The sequence below is a fragment of the Cucumis sativus genome, chromosome 7, assembly GCF_000004075.3.
Source record: "Cucumis sativus cultivar 9930 chromosome 7, Cucumber_9930_V3, whole genome shotgun sequence".
Taxonomy (NCBI): domain Eukaryota; kingdom Viridiplantae; phylum Streptophyta; class Magnoliopsida; order Cucurbitales; family Cucurbitaceae; genus Cucumis; species Cucumis sativus.
The window spans coordinates 794782-808133 of NC_026661.2; the positions used below are offsets into that span (position 1 = coordinate 794782).

The following is a 13352-nucleotide window of genomic DNA, read 5'->3' on the forward strand; positions in this document are numbered from 1 at the left end:
ATCGTTTTCCAAATATATCAGGTACTCAATGTTAATTAATCGCGGGCATTTTTTATATTTATATTTCTCATTTTGGGTCGGTGAATTTTTTCATTTTTGAAATTGTTCTATAACATGTAAATATTTTGTCACTTTGTTATATTTTTTAAAATGTCACTATAGTCATATACTTTTTCAATCTAAAAAACTTAACATTTATGATGAATTTGCTACAAAACCAACAATAAGAACCATTTTCTAAATAGTCATAATCACAGTTGTTTAACTAATCAAACTTTATAATAACCAATAAAATTAAGATTTTCTAAACATAATATATGTTGAGTATGAATGATGTTATAAACAACAGATTTGGTCATCAAGATATAGTATCATTCTATGAGTGTATTTCAATAACTCAAAAAATGAGAGTGTATTTTGCAAACATCATTCAAATTCGATAAACTTTAACTAAATCTAAATCTGCTATTTTGTTGCTGGACAAAATTGCACCAACCTCTCCAATGACAAATATATGTTTGAAGGTTATGGGATTTGTTATATTTTAAACATTTATTAATATTATTGATAATTATTACACTTAATTAAATGTACATAAATATTTTTCTCCTCTTCATTTATTAACATTACATCTTGTAAGTTGATCACTAACTAGAATTCAATTTTAACAAATCACCGATATATATAAATTGAACAGCATTAAAACATAAAAGATTTAATTAAAACTTCTTAAACATTAGAAACTAACACTTTCTTTTCCTTTTTTCTTTTAACTTATTATGAATCACTAAACAGTGAAAGAATGACGGAATGAGTTTAGAAAAATGACAAATATTCAAGTGGTCGAGAGAATATGCTTTAATGATATTTTTTTAATTATTTGAATATTTTTCTTTTAGATTTTATTTTAGAAAAGGAAAAAAAAAGAGATTGAGAGAGGGGTAGCTGATGCAAGAGACAAACTCGGTGACAGAGAGTTTTTCTTGCAAACAAGAAGAGAAAGTGCGGCTGACAAAGAGGAAGATGTTGGAGTTTTGACGTCAATGACGACAAACTTTTTTCGAGCAGGTTTGGAGGCATTCGACGTTGGTCATGGGTTTGTGACGGGTTTTGATGTTTCGACGTTTTGTTGGAGTTGAGTTTACTCGACTTTCACGGGTTTAGCCACATGCAGAAGGATAGAAGGGTCAAACGATGTTTTCGGTGAGTTTCACCGTGGGTGTTATGTTTTTTAGCCGTGATTCTTCTTGGGGTTTGCTATGGGTTGTTTGACACGTGAGTCTTTGGTCAAAGGAGTCGACAAGAAGAAAATTCTAAAGTCTTCGATTAGAGGAGCTGGAAAGAAGAAAAATTCAAATGTATGAAGATTTTAAAGAATTTTGTTAGATATTTGTGTTGAGAGTTTTATTTTAATTATAAGGTATTTGTGGTTTGTTAAAGAATTGTATTTATGATTCAATTTTTTTTACTAGGTAGAAACATTTAACGGATTGTTCTAACATTCTTCTTCTTTTATATTTTCTGATTTTGCTATTATATCAATTTAAATAAAAATTTATTATTTATTACAAGTAAACGTGTGTAATAAAATAATAAAATATTTGTGAAAATTGAAGTATTTTATAAAATTTATTGTAAACTTTTTAATAGAAAACAAAAGGAAATTTTAAAATAGAGCAAAAATTGAAACTATTTAATATACCAAAGTGCCTCTTTTTTTTTTTTTTTTTTTTTGCTATTGATGATAAAGGAAGATTTTCGAATTAAAATTTTTGTGGGATAAGAAAATGGGAGAATCTCATCATTCACCGTTGATCCCCACATTGGACATTCCTCAACCGTGCGATGAGAATCTGTAATTCACCCATTTTATAACATTTGAGCCTCAACTCCGGCCATCCATTTTGCCGCAAACAAACGCAAACCTCAATTCTCACACAATCTCAAACCACAGCATCAATGGCGGCAATGGTTTCTTCTCCATGGGGAAAACCCGGCGCTTGGGCCCTCGATTCTGAGGAACACGATGCTCAACTCCTTAAAGAACAGGAACAGCAGAAACAACCTGAACTCAGCCTCGATTTCCCCTCCCTCAACGACGCCTTAGCCACCAAGCAGAAGAAGAAAGCCCAAACTCTCTCATTAGCCGAGTTCAACACCTATGCAACTACCGGTTCGAGATCTGAGGATTTTATTGTTCTACCCACCGGCCCTCGCCAACGGACGGCGGAGGAGCTCGACCGGAACAGGCTCGGTGGTGGGTTCAGGAATTATGGTTCGAATGGTTCGTATGAAAGGAATAGTAGGTATTCTAACGCGGATGATTCGTCTAATTCGAAGTGGGGTTCTTCTAGGGTTTCTGATGAGAATCGGAGGAGTAGTAATAGAGCGGATTCAAGTAAGGAATTTACGTCTTCTAGAGCTGACGAGGTTGATAATTGGGCTTTAACTAAGAAGCCCATGGCTGGAAATGGATTCGAGAGAAGGGAGAGAGGATTAGGGTTTTCGGATTCGCAATCATCGAAAGCGGATGAATCAGAGAGTTGGGTTTCTAATAAGAGCAATATTCCGTCCGATGGCAGGAGATTTGACAGAGAGCGACGAGGAGGGTTCACAGCGAGCGGCGGCGGGGCAGATTCAGATAATTGGGGGAGGAAGAAAGAGGAAGGTAATGCTGGTGGCGTCATTAGTAGTCGGCCAAAGCTTAGTCTACAGCCACGTACGTTACCGGTTGTCGATGGGAAATCGTCGGAGATATCAGCGACAGCAGCGAGGTCCAAGAGTTCCAACCCATTTGGAGCGGCGAGGCCGAGGGAAGAGGTACTAGCCGAGAAGGGACATGACTGGAAAAAGCTTGACGAGCAGCTAGAGTCGAAGATTAAGGAGGTGTCAGTGGAGGAGAAGACAGAAAAATCTAACCCCATTTTCTTTAGGAAAAGGAGCTTTGGCAATGGAAATAGCCGGGCTGCTGAGGACAGAACAGAGAGGAGCTGGAGAAAACCGGAGTCGCCACCGCCACAGGAGTATCCGGAATCTCGTCCCGAAAGGTTTGTTTAATGATCAACCGAAATTTGAATAGATAATTTCTATATTTCTTTCCTTGTTGTAGCTTTATCATCACATTAGCTAACTACCCATTTCTGTGTATTGATCGAATGGTGAAGCCTCATATATATCTGATATAATCTCAACTGGTAATTGCTTTTACAGTGGAGAGGAAAATGTAAATGGAGATTGCGAAGGCGAACCCGATCCCGAACGCGACGGGGGCGAGAATGGAGCTTGACGGATGTGATGTGAAACTGAGAGATTGAAGTTTTGGGGTCGATGACAACATTCTCTAATGTTGTCATCTTTATAATTTTGCCGATGAGAAACAATTTTGATGTGTTCACTATAATGTTTGGAGCCAAACTACTACTGTGTTAACATTATTGTTCTAATCTTAAGTCCCATTTCCTCTGCAGAGTTATTTATTATTGATAATTGTAGTGTTTGTTTCTGGTTGGATTGCTTTGCTTGGAAACTGGATTTCGAACTAGATTTCGTAACACCTTACTTGAACAGGATCAGGATCGTTTCTACAGGCCAATATTAATCTGAATGCTTTGGTTGTTTGTCTTCTTGTAGCTTTTATTGCAGCAAAACAATGGCAATCAAGCAGCCATGAAAGCAGGTGGAAGAAGGCAGATTTTTCACTTCCTATTCTGTTCAAACGTATAAGTTTTAATTTATGGTTTTGTGGAACTCGTTCCTCCACTCAGAGACCTGTGAACACGTATGGTTTGCTGGTTTATTTATTGATCAGCATGTGTACAAGACCAAGAAGTGCCTAAATTGTTACAATATAGAATGTACATGAACTTTAATTGTTATGAATCTATGTAGAGACTAAATTGTTGTATGAAGTAAAGCTGATTTTTTAAAAGAACTTTAGGGTCCATCTGGACGAACTTGTCTGTTGATATAAACAGCTCAATTTCAATAGTTAAAGTTAGGGTAGTCGGCAGATAATTCTAATTTTTCCTTCTTTTTTTTCTATTTTAAGGCACATTTATTTGAGACTATTTAATGTTGTGGAGGAGATGGATACATTTGTTAGAGAAATTAAAAATTGTCAGTCCCAAACACCCATTTGACTGATGAATCAATGATGATGTTTTGCATCAAACTGCTGGAAGCGCTCAGCGAGTAATTCAGACAGCTAGTGCAAAAAGTTGTAAAGTTCATTGATAATAATGACACCTGAAGCACAAAGGTTTATCTTTTAGGAGTTGAAAAAGATCAGACTATTTTTTAAAATTTACTTGAATATCAAAATTGTTTTAGTAACAAAGTTTAAGCCCCTTTGTTGATGACATTCAAACTTTTTTCTCCACATAATTGTAATTCGATGCAAGAAGAATCGTGTGTAGTCTCAGATTTAAATATCAATCTCATGAATGGATACTCTTAGTATTTTATATTTGAAATCTCTCAAGTTCCTTGCATATAAAAAAGGATAAAAGAAATATTGAATACACACCCAATAAACTTGTAGTATGCCTTAAACTATTATCACTACCATGTGCAGTTGCTTAAGCGCCAATCTCATAACTTTTAAAATGTGTACTTGATAACAATTTCACATTTTTTTTTTTAAAAAAAATGGTCTTCTATTTTTTTCTAATTAGAAAGGAAAACTGAAAATGAAAAAAGAATTATTGTTTTAAATTCATTACATGCTATATTTTAAAAAAATAAAAAATATAAACAAAAAAAAAAGAAGAAGATGGAAATTGAGCAAATGGTGGAGTCGATGCATTGACCAAGATTGGAAAACGTCAACTCTCCATAGCTTTCCTTTACAGAATCCGAACACTTTCCTATCCAATCTCCGACCGAACTTCCCCCGCCGGCCGGCCACCGGCCCACCCTCCTGAAGAATGAACATCGTCTTCTTCCTCTCAGCTGTCTTACTCTTCACTGGCGTCGCCAACTCCTCCCACTTCTCCATCGACGAAGCCACCATTGCCGAAATTCAAAACGCCTTCTCCCAAAACAAACTCACCTCCACACAACTCCTCGACTATTACCTCAAAAAAATACACCTCCTCAATCCAGTCCTCAAAAGCGTTCTCGAACTAAACCCAGACGCAAGAGCTCAAGCGGAAGCCGCCGATCGAGAGAGGCTTCTCGCCGGTGGAAAAGCCCGAGGCGAACTCCATGGCGTTCCAATTCTACTCAAGGACGCCATTGCGACTAAGGATCTTCTCAATACAACAGCCGGATCCTTCGCGTTGTTGGGTTCGGTGGTGCCTCGAGATGCGACGGTGGTTAGTCGCCTGAGAAACGCCGGTGCAGTGATTTTGGGGAAAACTTCACTTACAGAGTGGTATAAATCCCGTTCTTTTGAGATTCCCAATGGATGGTGTGCTCGTGGCGGTCAAGCGGTGGTTAGTAAATTTTTTTTCTCCCTAAGACTTTTTGCCTTCGAATTGAATTGAATTGAATGAAATTCACAGAACCCATATGGAAGAGGAGGGGATCCATGTGGGTCAAGCAGTGGGTCGGCGATATCGGTGGCGGCGAATATGGTGGCGGTGTCATTAGGGACGGAGACTGATGGTTCGATTCTGTGTCCGGCCGATTACAACTCGGTGGTTGGGATTAAGCCTACCGTCGGTCTCACGAGCCGGGCCGGCGTTATCCCGGTCACTCCTCGCCAAGACACAATTGGGTAATACAAACTTGAATGATTGAACCCCACAAATTTGGAATATTTTTTACATTCTAACCAAATAAATTACGTCTAATGAAATTTGAATCATTTTAAGCATATATACTCTCAAATTTGTTCGCTTTTTGTTTGAATAGTTTTAGTTGTCCAATTTTAGTCTATATACGTTTAATATTCAATTAAAAAAAAAAAAAGTTACCTTTTTAATGTTTCTTTCAATTTTCATTACAAGTTTGATTAGAAGGTGCAATTGAATTGATGGGGGAGTTGACAGGCCCATATGTAGAACAGTTTCAGATGCTGTTTATGTGCTTGAAGCTATTGTTGGATTTGATCCGATGGACTATGAGGTAACCAAGGAAGCTTCTCAATTCATACCTTCAGGTGGTTACAAACAGTTTCTAAGGAAAAATGGGCTCAAGGGAAAGAGATTAGGCATTGTTAGGCATCCCTTTTCTGACTTGTATCCCAATAACTCCATCGCCATTCCAACTTTTGAGCAACATCTCAATCTGCTAAGGTATATTTGCAAAAACAATCACTTCTTTCTTCTATTTTGGTCCACATAGGGTTTGATTTGGTTCTTTACCATTTAGAATTTTGAATTGAGTTCTTATACCATGAGATTACAAAAAGTACTACTGAACTTTACTTTTTTGTTTTAAAGGACGTGCTCTTGTTGTTTCAAAAACTGTAATGTTACTTTTCATTGTAGAAAGTTATTAGAATGTTGGGATGAAAATTGAGACGGTATGGAAGTAATTTGGACACCTCTACACTTGCTCCATGTCTCCATTTTCATCCTCAGTTTTATTGGATTACTACTCCAGAAGTAGTTTGAATCATTTTTTAAAAACCAAAGGTAATGATGTTGTAAACCAAAGTTAATGTTGTAACTTCGAGCAATAGAGCAAATTTCGAAAGGTTTTATCAACGATTAGGTGTTGTGTCTATTAGTTTTGAGTAAATTGAAAAAATTACTCCTAAAGTTTGTTGATAGTTGTAATTGTACTTTTACACTCTCAATTGTAAAAGATTTAGCCCCCAAACTTGTACAAGTATCACACTTGGACCGTCAAACTTGCATAATTGTAAGTATAACAACCATAAAGTTGAAGGATTTCATTCTTACCATTTGGGGATTCAATTTCTACAATCCAATTTTAACACTTGTATAGATAAGTTTGAATGTTTAATTTTTACAATTGAAAGTTTAAGAGTGTAATTGCAACGATCTTAGGAGTTATTTTTGTAATTTGGCTATTAGTTTGAAATGTATTTAGTGTATCATACTAGTTGCCGAGAGTTATTTATTTAATTTCTTTTTCTTGGCTGAAACTGAAGGAAGATGGGAGCAACCATTGTAGACAACCTTCAAATATCAAATGTAGATGTCATTTTGAATTCGTATGAAAGTGGTGAATTCATTGCGATAATAGCTGAGTTCAAGGTGGCCATAAATGATTACCTCAAGAAACTCATCCGAAGTCCAGTTAGATCTTTGGCTGACATTATCTCTTTCAACAACAACCACGCTGAACTAGTAAGACTTTCTTATGAATCGAATCATACAATAAAAGTATAACATTATGTTTTCTTATGGTGTCTTACTTGACCCTTAAAAGAAGAGTTTTCTTTTTGTTTTGTACGAATGACCCTTCCATAGATGCCTCTATAATTAATGATTTGTCCCCTACAAATGTGTGAAGTCTAACATTATTACGTTAGAGTGCACAATCGCATTTTATAATGTATTGCATTAAGAATGATCATGTCTATTGTATCATAGACCTAATGCAACGACCATCTCTATCCTTTCATTTTTTTCACCCAATATTGATTGGGGAAATACAACAAACTTTGAGAAAATGAAGATCACAATAGAGGTGACCATAATGTTGGGTGAAAAAAATTGAAAGGTTGTGATGCGTTATAAAATTTGATAATGGGCTGAGAGTTAGATTCCATGCGTTTGTAGGGAACGGGTCACTAGTCATGAACTGAGTCTATGAAAGAGTCATCCGTACAGAAACTCCTTAGAGAAGTGTAGAGTATATTATAAGTAACATTTCAAAAACGTCAAGTAACACAATTATTCTATTCTTTGATAAGGTGTGAGTTGTTTGTATTTCTTGTTGGGATTGCAGGAGAAAATGAAAGAGTATGGCCAAGATGCCTTTCTTTTATCTGAACAAACAAATGGTATCGGAGTGATGGAGAAGGAGGCGATTAGTAAGATGGCGAACTTATCACGAAACGGGTTCGAGGAATTAATGAAAGGCAACAATTTGGATGCAATGGTGACAATAGGGATAGGAGTTGAAAGTGTGCTAGCAATTGGGGGATACCCAGGAATAAGTGTCCCAGCTGGATATGAAGAAAACGGAGAGCCATTTGGTATTCTATTTGGAGGTCTTAAGGGGAGTGAACCAAAGCTAATTGAGATTGCTTATGCATATGAACAAGCCACCATGGTGAGAGAGCCACCTCCTCTTCTTTCTCAAATTTTAAGTTTGTGAAAGTTATCTGTATCAAGTTTGCAAATTTGAAGATTTTTCTTTGCTGGGAAAAAGCAATGTTCTGATTCTACTTATTGCAGTATATTTTTGGAATTTTTTCTTTTAGTGTTTACAGTCTCTCTCTCTCTAAATTTCAAAATAATAGAAGGCCTATTTCTTCTTATTATTTTTTGAATTGCCGTGCTTACTGTCACCTATACCATCATGTGGCTGTTACGGCATGTTTGAAAGTTACCTTAAAGTGATTCAAAATTATTTTTGTCGTGTTTAAAATCGTCATGAAACACACATTTAATCACTCCAATGTTTAATAATTAATTTTAAACTTACCATTGGTTAATTAAAAGTGTTTCTTGAGTAATGGTTTTTTAAACTAATGGTAATCGTATTCGTAAAACTCCTTCTAAAAGTTCAAAAAGGTGTTTTTGTCACTTTTGAAAATTCAGCTATGTTTTCGACACAATCTAAGAAGGAGAGGAGGATGAATGGAGAAGAGAAGCAAACACGAGGAATAAAAGAGAGAGAAGGTGGTGGTGGTAACAATGCGACGACGATGAGCAACGGCAACAACTCTAGTTGGATTAGGAGAGAGAAACAGAGAATGAAAGAGAAAATATGTTACAAATATAGCATAATTAATCAAAACATATATAAAATATAGCAAAGTTTTAGATTATAAGAATGATTTGTCTATCGTTGATCAAATCTAAAATTTTGTTACGATTAATTGTCGATATTTAAAATGAAGACAAACTTAATAGTAGACAAGATACAAACTATAAACACATAAATAAATAAATAAATAAATACATCAATCTTCCACCCTCCTTGAATTGAAAACTTAAAAGTACACCATCAAATTACAGAAAATTTGCATATTCCTTGAAAAGCATTTAAAATTTTCTTCAACCTCATTAATCAACCAAACATTGGCTTTAGATCCCATGAACAAAACAAACATAACATAAGAATTAAAGCTACAAACAAACAAATCCACCGGACATGGACGGCAATACCCTCCTCCTTTTGCTTTGGACTTCATCAAATCTTCATATTTTTAATGCTCTTATCTCCATACCCTTCCTTTTGTAATCTTTCAATAGCCATAAACCAAAACCTGGTCAGAAGCTTAGAACATGTACAAGAAAACAGAGACCAAACCAAACCTTTCCATTGAAACTTTTCTATATATTATGATGAATCCATGGCCTAAAATTTAGAACTTCCATTGAAGCTACAACTTCCCGCCTCCATGGCCGACTCTTCACCATTTAGTTCTGTAGCCTTCTCATTGCTTCTGATTCTTGTGGCCTTCTGTTCGACTCCAACACATTCGGTAACGGTTCGAGGATTGTCAATTAGAGAAGCCACAGTGCACGACCTCCAGCTAGCTTTCAAGCAAAACCAACTCACTTCGAGGGAACTTGTCAACTTCTACATCGGAGAAATTCGCAGACTCAATCCAGTTGTCCACGGGGTCATAGAAATCAACCCAGATGCATTGCTGCAAGCTTACAAGGCTGACAGAGAACGAGAGGCTAATAAGCCTGGATCGCTTTGTGGGTTGCATGGAATTCCAGTTCTACTCAAGGATAACATTGGGACTAAGGATAAGTTGAATACTACTGCTGGATCATTCGCATTGCTTGGGTCTATAGTGCCTCGTGATGCAGGTGTAGTGAAGAGACTAAGGAAGGCTGGAGCTATAATACTAGGAAAGGCCAGCTTAAGTGAATGGGCTGATTTTAGGTCCCTCGCTGCTCCAGCTGGTTTGAGCGCTAGAGGTGGTCAAGGAAAGGTGTGTTACTTCGAATTGGCTCCAAAGACAATTTATCCACACATTCAATGTTTTTCATGTACAACTAAAAACCATTTAATTTCTACAATTCTTTTCAGAATCCATATGTTTTATCAGCATCACCCTGTGGATCCAGCAGTGGACCTTCCATATCAGTTGCAGCAAACATAGCAGCAGTGTCAATAGGAACCGAGACCGATGGTTCTATCCTCTGTCCGGCTAGTTTCAACTCAGTTGTTGGCATCAAACCTACGGTCGGCCTCACTAGTAGAGCAGGTGTCATTCCAGTCTCCCCAAGACAAGACACTATTGGGTGAGCAATCTTGCACCCATATCAGCAGAACATTCTACAAAGATTGTAAGAACTAAAACTTTGTAACCTTCACATGTGAAAACAGGCCAATTGGCAGGACAGTGACAGACGCTGTGATAGTTCTTGACACCATTGTAGGATTTGATTACAATGATGCAGCCACTAGAACAGCCTCTAAGTACATTCCATATGGTGGCTACAAACAATTCCTCAATCCAAATGGGTTGAAAGGGAAGAGGTTAGGAATTGTGAGAAACCCCTTTTTCAGCTTCTTCAATGATTCAACCATCACACAAGCTTTTGAGGATCATTTCAACACTCTAAAGTAAGAAAACCAACATCCCTACCAATCCATATAATTCCCCCAAAATCTTTCTATCATATTCATTTAAACAAACAATTCAACGTGAACATAACCAATCTACACAAAGAATCTAACTAACATTATTGAAATTGAAGGCAAGGTGGTGCTATTTTGATAGACAATCTAGAGATAGCAGATATAGATATCATCTTAAACGTAACAGCGAGTGGAGAAGCAGCAGCATTGCTTGCTGAATTCAAACAATCGCTAAATGGGTACCTGAAAGAGCTCGTGGTTTCCCCTGTTCGAAGTTTAGCCGACATAATCGCCTTCAATAACGCAAATGCAGATCAGGTAACACAATATTCAATCCATTTTTCATCGCATAGTGATCGTATTCATTCGTGATTGATTCAAATCATGGTTGTGCAGGAACTTCTCAACGTTTTTGGCCAGGAGATCTTTTTGGCGGCCGAAGCCACAAATGGGATCGGCGACGTGCAGAAGGCGGCTGTGTTGAACTTGGGGAAGCTAACAGAAGATGGGTTTGAGAAATTAGTGAAGGAGAATCAATTGGATGCGGTGGTGACTCCAGGTACCGGCATAGCTACAGTGCTCGCAATTGGGGGTTTTCCGGGGATCAATGTTCCGGCTGGATACGACGGCGGAGGAGTTCCGTTTGGGATTAACTTTGGAGGGTTGAAGGGATCAGAGACGAAGCTGATTGAAGTTGCTTATGGGTTTGAGCAAGCCACTCTGATAAGAAAACCTCCTTCCTTCAAACCTTGAAGTGAATCAAAGGAAACTTTCTGACTCAATTCAGCTATGAATTAGCTCTTCAAATTAATTGGCATTTTGTTTATTAAGCTATGAATATCAGATGTGACTTTGTGTTGCAATTCCAATAACTTAATTCTCTCATATATGAATAGAATTCTTTGTCACAATATGTTGTTGGTATGTACGAGTCGAGTTTACCACCTCAGTGAGTTGTACTCCACGATCAAGTAAACGCCTTTTGATCATATTTTTCAGGTTCACTACATGTATTTACCTTTGTTTGTTTTGTATTAGAGTATGCCTTCTTGTCCTCCTTTAAGTGCAACCACGTGTAACTTTATATTTAATTAATGATGAACAATAAGAGGTAAAACTAGTTGTCATCAGTTTTCTTTGAAACAAGTTGAAGATTGCAAAATAAGCTCGTTGAATCATAACTATCCAAATTTGAATTGGCTGAGTTGCCCAAGGGTGAGAGTATGAACTGCCCAACTGCTTTGATCAAACAAGTGTGATTGTGAAACTTGATACAATGAGATGTAGAACATGAATTGGGGTGCACTGCTTGTGCCATGACAACTTTAAAAAATATATTAGGACTATACTCCACCTGCTATCTAAGTCGGACAACAAAATAAAATTACAATCAAATATTTTCTTTTAACTTGGTTCGTACGAGATTTTAAGAAAAATTTGATCCGTGGAGTTGAACTTGAGTTGATGTTATATTTTTGTTGATTTGATGTAACGTGGTTCGATCTCTAGAATTTGATCCTCATATTTGATTTGAAGAAGGGAAACATGTGATGTTCTTAAAGTTGGAGTATTTGAAAAAAAACTTGTATCTTCAAAAGAGTTTCAATTTTCAAGGACGATCAACTTCAGAAGTTAAAGGAGTCCTTTAGAAAGAAACTTCAATCTCCAAGGGTGATCAACTTCAAAAGTTAAGGAGTCCTCTAGCTCTTGGGAGAATTCTTTCTAGACGTTCTAAAGTAAAAGAATTTTAATCCTTACGAGCAGAACTCCTCTATTAGTTTTCTGATGAGCTTTGTGGGCTTAAGTCTGGTTGGTTCATAGACTAGACCCATGAACTCAACCATGTGATATTATCATAATTGACCCATTTATATTTTCAATTTTAATTTAAGACACCGTCAATTAATTTTAATTAATCACATATTCAATTATTTGTATTCCTCATCCTTATTAGTCATTAACACCAATTTGTGGTTGGTCTAAACAAAATGTTTTATATTACATCCAGAATTAATGAAGTGTAGTTGCATTTATGAAACAAGAAGTTGGAAAATAACCATTTAATAGAACTGAAGTTAAAGTCAAATTGCATTTATGAGCGGGCATACAATAAATGGATGTGATGGGTAATAGCCCAATAAATGAGATTGAAAACCTATGCGACCTAGGTGGTTGGTTTTGTAGTAAAAAGATGAATAAAATTAAAGATTTATATGAAAACTAAGGAGGAGATGTTCCTACAATTGAACTAGATTTATATGAAAATTAAACTCATATTAGACTACTCATGAAATAAATGATGAGATTAGAACTATTGGTGTTGTCTTTTCCATAATTTAATTCACTGACCAAACCGATATTGACCGATTAGAGATCAGTGCTTAGACAAGTTGAGTCAGGCTCTAGAAGGCAACTTATTCTCTAATAACAAACAGGCAATAATTTATCCTAAAAATAACTTAACTCAGTAGTTTGACTCAAATTGATCTTTTATTATCACAAAATTTCAAACACAACAAAGCTAGAAAAAATACTACAAATAATTTATTAAAAAAGAAGAACAAAAGTCCTTAGGATCAGACAACAACGTGAAGCTAGAAGTGGTCTGGCCTGCTGAACAGTACAAGCATTGGCATGTAGTAGGCAGCCAAATTCTAAATGGA

The 13352-nt window shown here is 36.5% G+C and overlaps 3 protein-coding genes across 3 annotated transcripts; all 3 read left to right on the forward strand.

Annotated features, from left to right (window-relative positions):
- The first annotated feature begins 1887 nt into the window (after positions 1-1887).
- LOC101206224 (eukaryotic translation initiation factor 4B3) lies at positions 1888-3486 on the forward strand. Its single transcript, XM_004144790.3, has 2 exons — positions 1888-3047; positions 3211-3486. Exons 1-2 carry the CDS (start codon positions 1960-1962, stop codon positions 3284-3286), a joined length of 1164 nt encoding a protein of 387 aa, XP_004144838.1. The 5' UTR covers positions 1888-1959; the 3' UTR covers positions 3287-3486.
- A 1251-nt stretch (positions 3487-4737) lies between these two features.
- LOC101205749 (probable amidase At4g34880) lies at positions 4738-8343 on the forward strand. The gene is made up of 5 exons (XM_004144788.3): positions 4738-5435; positions 5505-5719; positions 5994-6239; positions 7064-7262; positions 7867-8343. Exons 1-5 carry the CDS (start codon positions 4926-4928, stop codon positions 8236-8238), a joined length of 1542 nt encoding a protein of 513 aa, XP_004144836.1. The 5' UTR covers positions 4738-4925; the 3' UTR covers positions 8239-8343.
- A 237-nt stretch (positions 8344-8580) lies between these two features.
- Positions 8581-11744, forward strand: LOC101204792 (probable amidase At4g34880). Its single transcript, XM_031889418.1, has 5 exons — positions 8581-10036; positions 10135-10349; positions 10435-10674; positions 10809-11007; positions 11086-11744. Exons 1-5 carry the CDS (start codon positions 9491-9493, stop codon positions 11440-11442), a joined length of 1557 nt encoding a protein of 518 aa, XP_031745278.1. The 5' UTR covers positions 8581-9490; the 3' UTR covers positions 11443-11744.
- Positions 11745-13352: the final 1608 nt, after the last annotated feature.